This window comes from Phoenix dactylifera, chromosome 1, assembly GCF_051530095.1.
Source record: "Phoenix dactylifera cultivar Ajwa chromosome 1, Ajwa_hap1_PhDact_Kaust_v1.1, whole genome shotgun sequence".
Lineage (NCBI taxonomy): Eukaryota > Viridiplantae > Streptophyta > Magnoliopsida > Arecales > Arecaceae > Phoenix > Phoenix dactylifera.
In genome coordinates, this window is record NC_143190.1 from 62,949,860 (window position 1) to 62,956,908 (window position 7,049).

The window sequence follows — 7,049 nt, forward strand, 5'->3', positions numbered from 1 at the left end:
ATTGACTAAATAGCGGAAAGATCTGTGCCTTAAATGGAGGGTTGGATTACCCTTCCCTCAGGAGGCGCCCGAAAATCGGGACAAAGCCGTGAGGGGAGCAGTATCTATGCGGACCTTCCGAAGTGGACAATACTTGCTCTACCGAGCTAAGCTGCTCCAGCACTCTCTCCTTAAAAAGGAGGTGCCTTTTTTTTTTTTTTTTTTTTTTTTTTTTTTTTGCTAAACCGGGCGATCTATACAACACGTGTACGGATACACCCAATAAAATCGGAAAACAAAACCTCTCGGAGCTCCCGAGGCAGCTCCCCGTCCCCAGCCCATAGAGTGCTCCCGGTATGGTTAGCCACATACGTGGCCACCCAGTCCGCAGCCCCATTGGCTTCTCGAAACACATGCTTCACCTGGACCACCCCTCCGTCCCTCATCATCACCCCGATATCGCGGACCAAGGGGTGGTCGGCAGCACCGGCTCTCAGACCCCCCTGGATCCAACTAATGACCGTAGCCGAGTCACCCTCCAAGATGACTGATCTAGCTGAGAGCACATGCTGAGCGTGCCGAAGACCCGCCCAGGCAGCTCTCAGCTCCGCCCCAGGGACCGTACAGTCAAATAACTGACAGCCTCCTGCCGCCACTACCCTGGAGGACGGGTCCCGAATAACAAAACCCGCTCCACCTATCGTGCCACCATCCAGCACGGACCCATCAAAATTGACTTTGAGGAAGCTCGGGGGTGGGGGCTCCCAGGTGAAAAACACCGTGTAAGAAGCTGCCGAGGCAGAAGGGGAACCCCAGATATCCCGAGCTATCAAAAGTCCATCTAAGGAGGAAGCATGACTAAACTCTGCCGCCTGCGCCCGGGCGCTCTCCGCCACGAGCCTTGGCGACTTGCTCTGCTCACCAAAGGTTCGAGCATTCCTGGCCAGCCATATCTGGTATGCTGTGCAGGTCGCTCTAATCGCCTCTTGGCGAGTCAATGGGTTACCGGACCACCTGCGAATAGTTCGTAAGAACTGGTCCACATGGGTCCAACTATCCCATGGCAGCCCCGCCGCACACCATGCCGCCCTCGCCCATATGCACTGAAACAGTACATGGTCCACCGACTCGACCACTCCGCATGCCCCGCACTCTGGGGGCAACCTCAAGCCCCGTTCGCTCAATACTGCTCTTGTCGGAAGCCGAACCCAAGCGACCTTCCATAAGAACAGTGCGACCCTCGGATGGAGGCCTAGGCGCCAAACCCAGGCACAGTTCGGCCCTGGCTCATGCTCTGGCCGGAGCACAAGGGAGAGGTCCCCCACCCTCACTCCGGTCCTGCACGACATGCTCCACACCCGGGTATCCGGACCCACATGCCCCGGAATCGGAAGGGATCTAATCCTCTCAGCCAAGTGTACCCCAAACATGTAACCCAACCTATCCTCATCCCAGGCAACCCCGCCCGGGACAAGGAGGTCACAGACCCGCAGTCCCTCCACTGCCTCAATGGCAACCATAGTCGGCCACCGTCTCAAGGGTAAGGCCCCCACCCATGGGTCACCAACCACGTCAATACTCTGCCCATTTCCGATCAACCATCTAGTGTTCTCCTCAATCATGGGAAGATATCTGGCAATCTCTCGCCACATGAATGAGCAGCGACGCCCACTGCGAATCGCCCCTGCAGTGCCAGTCCGACCATACCTGGTGGCCATGGTCTGACTCCAGAACCCCTGTGGCTCCAGTGTGAATCGAGCAGCATGTCGGGCAATCAGCGCCTCGCGTCTCTCCACCAGAGACGAGACCCCGAGGCCACCCTCACTCACTGGTAGGCAGACACTCTCCCATGCCACTAGATGCATCCCGTGACCCCCTCCATGCGACCCCCACAGAAAGCTCCGAAGTAGCCGCTCAATCCTCATTAGCACTGTTTTCGGAACTACTGTGTTGGCCATGAGGTGGACAGGCATGGAAGCTAGCACTGACCTAATCAGCGTCAATCTACCCATCATGGAGAGCGAAGATGCCCTCCATCCCTCCAGTCTGCTCTGAATCCTCTGCACCAGACCAGAACACTCCGCCACCCGTAACCTCTGACCCGTGATGGGTACTCCCAGGTAAACCCAGGTCCCATCCTGAGCCGGCATCCCAAGTAACCCCCGAATCTCCTGTCTGACCCTATGCTCAGTGCTAGGGCTGAAGGAGATTGTTGACTTCTGAAGGTTTACCTTCTGACCCGACATAACGCAGTACTCCGCTAATACTCTCCTAAGTACACGTGCATCCTCTACCTGCGCCCTGGCCAGGAGTAGGCAGTCGTCTGCAAATAGTAAATGCGATATAGACCGAGACCCTGGGGCGGGAACAAACGCCTCCAGTTCCCGGTTAGCACAGGCACCCCGCAGAGCCCGAGACAGGACATCTGAACAGATGATAAATAAATATGGGGATAACGGGCATCCCTGTCTAAGCCCCATCGTAGACCTAAAGAAAGGAGAGGGCGTACCGTTGATCAAGATGGAGAATCTCGACCCCTGGACGCACCCCAACACCCACTCAATCCAGGTCTCATGAAAACCAAAGCACTCCAAAGCGCGTCGTAAAAAGCTCCACCGAATCCTATCATAAGCCCGTTCCATATCCAGCTTGACAGCCATCATGCTTCTTCGCTTAGAGGCCCGTCGCAGATCCCACATCATTTCTTGGGCCAACATGACGTTATCAGAGATATTCCTACCCCCCACAAAAGCACCTTGCTCCTGGCAGATGAGGCCTGGCAGCAGATGCTTCATCCTACCCACCATTATCCTTGCCACCACCTTATAAAGGGTTGTACACAAGCTGATGGGCCTGAAATGGCTGGGCTCCCTCGCATCCTGGCGTTTAGGTATCAGCGCTACATAGGTAGCTCTCCAATCATCAGGCATCACTGCCTGACTGAAGAAGCACTGTACTGCCTCCACCACTGCAACCCGAATGACACCCCAATATCTCCTAAAGAAGAAAAGTGGAAAACCGTCCGGCCCTGGGGCCTTATCCCCTGCAAGGGCCCAGACTGCCTCCTGCACTTCCTCCCCTGTCACATGTCGAACCAGGAGTGCATTCTCCGACATTTCGATTTGCGTATCTGCCCTCGGGAGCTGGCCGACATCCCCGGGATCTCTATCCTCCATCCATCTGGACCGGAAGAAATCTAGCAGTACCTGACTAACCTCTGCCTCCCCCTCCACCCGGCGACCAGTCCCATCTCGCAGGGAACGAATCATGCTCCTCTGCCTCCTGATGACCGTCGTCCGGTGGAAGAAGCTGGTATTCCGATCTCCCTCTCTAATCCACTGGACCCTGGACTTCTGTCTCCAGAAGACCTCATGCTGTCGTAGCAACGAGTGATGATCGGCAAGTAGCCCCCGTAGGCTTATCATGTCTACCTCCGGGAGCTCACCTTCCAGATCTTCCCTGCTTTGGAGATTGCTAATGGCCTCCTCTACCCCTTCCATCTTCCTAAAGATGTCTCCCACAACCTCGCGGTTCCAACGACGGAGCCGCCTCTTAGTTAGTTCCAATTTCCGTGATACCCTCTGCATGGCATTGCCGTGTACCGGCAAAGACCATGCCTCCCGAACAATATCCCAGGATTGAGGATAGGACAACCACACCTTCTCAAAACGGAAAGGGCTGTGATGGCCAGTGTCCGAAGCTGTTGATAACAACAGTGGACAATGGTCAGAGGCGATCCGGGATAAGTGTCTGACCTGGTAGGTGGGAAATCGGATGATCCAATCGGGACTCGCAATAGCCCTATCTATCCGCTCCCAAACCCTAGCCATACCAGACTGGTTGTTACACCACGTGAATCGCGGTCCCGAGAAACCCAGATCCACTAAGCCATTCTGAGATACAAAATCCCGAAACTCTCTACGATCTACTGTATCGGTAAAGGGTCGTCCTCCTCTCTTCTCACTCGCACTTAAGATACAATTGAAATCACCTATCACCATGGTCGGAAACTCCTGGACAACCAGATTAGTAATCTCGTCCCAGAAAACTCTCCTATTCCTATAATCAGTGCTCGCATACACCCCACACAGAACCCATGAAGCTGCATCAGGCTCGGTAATGATAATAATAACCTGTTGGGGGCAGTTGTGGAAGACATCTACAGACGCCACCCCCCGCTTCCATAATACCAAAATACCCCCTGAAAGCCCTAGGAAGTCTATCGCATAGGACTCCCAGTCGGCCTCCAGACGACGCTGCACACAACGAAGACCGTTACCAGACAATCGCGTCTCACAGAGGAAGCAAATCTCTGGGCTATGGACCTGCACTAACCTCCTGAACGACGTCCTAAAGGAGGGCTTACCTGCCCCTCTGCAATTCCAAGCTAGGATCCTCATGGAGAAAAGTCTGAGAGGTCGGCCACAGGCTCGTCCACCCCCTGGGCCATCGAGTCCAGCACTACCTCGGGGTGCATCCCCCCTAGCTGACCATCATCCTCACTCACTCTGGAGACAGCCCGCATGACAGCCGCTCGGACCCTCTGTACCATCGTCGAATGATCCACCGCCAGTATACTGGTGGTCCCTGCGACCGCTACCCGGTCACCACTGGTCTCCCGACTATCCCCCCGGGACACCCCCTCCTGGGCGGCCTGAGCCAGCTGCTCAGCGTCAGGGTGGCTAACTAAAACCCGACCCCCTGCCCCATGGGCCCCACCGCCTAGGTCACGCTCGCCCGGGCTAGTCTCCTGCGGGGGGTATACTATGACTCCAGTGCCTACCAGAGAGGTCTCTGGCCGGGGTCTCTCCTCCACCTGGGGTGGGGAACCAAACCAGAATACTGTAGATGCTCCCCGTGCTGGATCCTCGATGGTCTCCACCAGTCCAGGCAGACTCAATGCTCCCGGGGACCCGAGCCTCTCTCGTCCTACAGTCTCCGGCTCCATAACATCATGGCTACTCACCGGGTCCATACCCTCGCCCGTAAGCCCAAACTGGAAAGGACCAGTCCCCGATCGAGCAGCCCCAGGGACTGCCAGCTCGCGAACAGGCTCACTCGGAGCCAACTGCCCGCGGGGCCCAGCCATCATCGGCGGCCCGCCAGGCAAGCCTGGCCCACCAGGCGCACACAGCCCAGCAGGCTCCCGCGGCCCGCCAGGCGCGCGCGGGCCTGAGCCCTTTGGCGCGCGAGACCCCCTGGGAGCGCGCGACCCATCTGAATCACGCGCTCCCGGGGGCGCCACCCGCACCCAAATTACACGCGTGCGCGCACGTGCCGTGCGCACCACGTGCAACGCACGTGCGCGCGCCTTACCCATACCGAAGGTCCCAACTGGGCCCTTGTCGACTCGCGGCCCATCATCCCTGGGCCGCTTACCCGACGGGCCTGAGGCCCCACCCGCATCAATCTGCGGGCCAGATGTCGCGACCGGGCCAGCCCAATACACGTCCGGGTCAACCAGGCCGACTCTAGGCTGAAACGCCGAGTCGACTCGGTTGCTGCCGCGGTGGGTTTCCGGTTCTCCGTCACCCTCCCCCTCCGTCGGCGCTTTCGGCGGCGAGTGGCGACGGGTAATCTTAGTTGGTTTCTGCCAACCATCGCGGTCCGGAGGAGGTATGACCGGTGGGCTAGCCCGGTCTTCCGGAGACAGCGGCCGAGGCGAGGGCACCTTGGCCTTCGGCTCGGCCGTCTTCCCCGGTCGCGGCAGCGGCTGTGGCGGCGGCAGCGGCCCTCGTGGGAGCCGGGGTCGGTTTGCCACTAACCAAGGCCCAAAGATCAGCCCTTGGCCAACCTCCCCGGTTCCCATCTCCGGCCCTACTTGAGAAGCCCCCAAGTCCACCCCCACCTCCTCCGACTGCTCCGGCGCCGGGTGATTGCACGCGTTCACCAAGTGGCCGACCCTACCACATCCGGTGCAATAGTCGCCAATGCTCTCGAAGACGAAGGGCTGCCACCGCACCCTCGTCTTCCCCCGAATCAAAACCCCCGGAAGAAGGGGCTCGGTGGCATCGATCGCCACCTTCACCCTAGCAAAGCCCATGGCTCGCCGTTGTTCGGTCACCCCGTCAACGGCAAGCGGCCGCCCCGCTTGGGTCGCTATTTCCAATATGGTCGCGGCCGACCAGTATTCCGGCGGGAGCCGGGGTAGCCGGAGCCATACAGCAGCCGTTTTCACGGCTACCTCCCCCGGCACAAACTCCGGCATCCACGGCTCCATGGCGAGGAGTTGCCCCGCCACCACCCATGGGCCGCCGTTAAGCACTCGATCTCGGTCGGCCGTCGACCCAAATCTCAGGGCTAGGTGGTCATCGGCTAGCGGCACCGCCTCCACCTTCCCTGTCAATCTTCCTCGGGTGGCCACATCCTTGGCCACCCACTCGGCCGGCACCCGACGGCCGAGGCTGCGGACCACCACCGAGAGGCCGTCCCACTCCCTGCGAGCGGCCTCGATGGGCGCCTCCGACGGCTCGAAAACCGTCGGAAAGCGGCGACTCAGCCGAGCCACATCCGCTTCCGAGGGCCAGTGAGTCACCCATGGCCCCAGCCTCGCCGGAGCCCTGGATGTCTCCCCCCGTCCCGAAGGATTTTTACCCTTACCTTTGCCCATATCTGTGCCGGCCACCACTGCCGCATATGTCTTTGTTCCCGAAGGGCCCGCCTGTTGATCCATCGGCGTTGATCCGGCGAAGCTTGTCCCCGAACCTTTGCCCGTACCTTTGCCCGCCACCACTACCGCATTTGTCTTTGTCCCCGAAAGGCCCGCCTGTTGATCCATCGGCGTAGCTCCGGCGCACTTGTCCCCGGACCTGCACACAAAGAGTTAGAAGAACAGAGCAATTATCGGGGAAGAAAAATGACGGCCCCTCCTCAGCCCGCAGTAGCCACCCGTACCCCCCATGGAGGAGAACCTCGCCGAGGGCCGCCGGTGACCTCGCCGGAGAAGCAGGTAGCCGTTAGAACTAGCCGTTTGGCTACGGAGCAACTAGGGACAGTAGCCGTTGGCTTCTCTCTCTAGAACCAGAGTTTCTCTCTCTGGACTCCTTTTAAAGGGCAAAACCGTGAGGGAG

The 7,049-nt window shown here is 58.9% G+C and overlaps 1 protein-coding gene across 1 annotated transcript; it reads right to left on the reverse strand.

Moving 5' to 3' along the window:
* Nucleotides 1-233: 233 nt before the first annotated feature.
* Nucleotides 234-6,757, reverse strand: LOC149768814 (uncharacterized). Its single transcript, XM_089928348.1, has 5 exons — nucleotides 5,774-6,757; nucleotides 4,471-4,975; nucleotides 4,346-4,353; nucleotides 791-4,235; nucleotides 234-676 (listed from the first exon to the last, which is right to left on the reverse strand). The coding sequence occupies exons 1-5, from the start codon at nucleotides 6,755-6,757 to the stop codon at nucleotides 234-236; spliced, it is 5,385 nt and encodes a 1,794-aa protein (XP_089784474.1).
* Nucleotides 6,758-7,049: the final 292 nt, after the last annotated feature.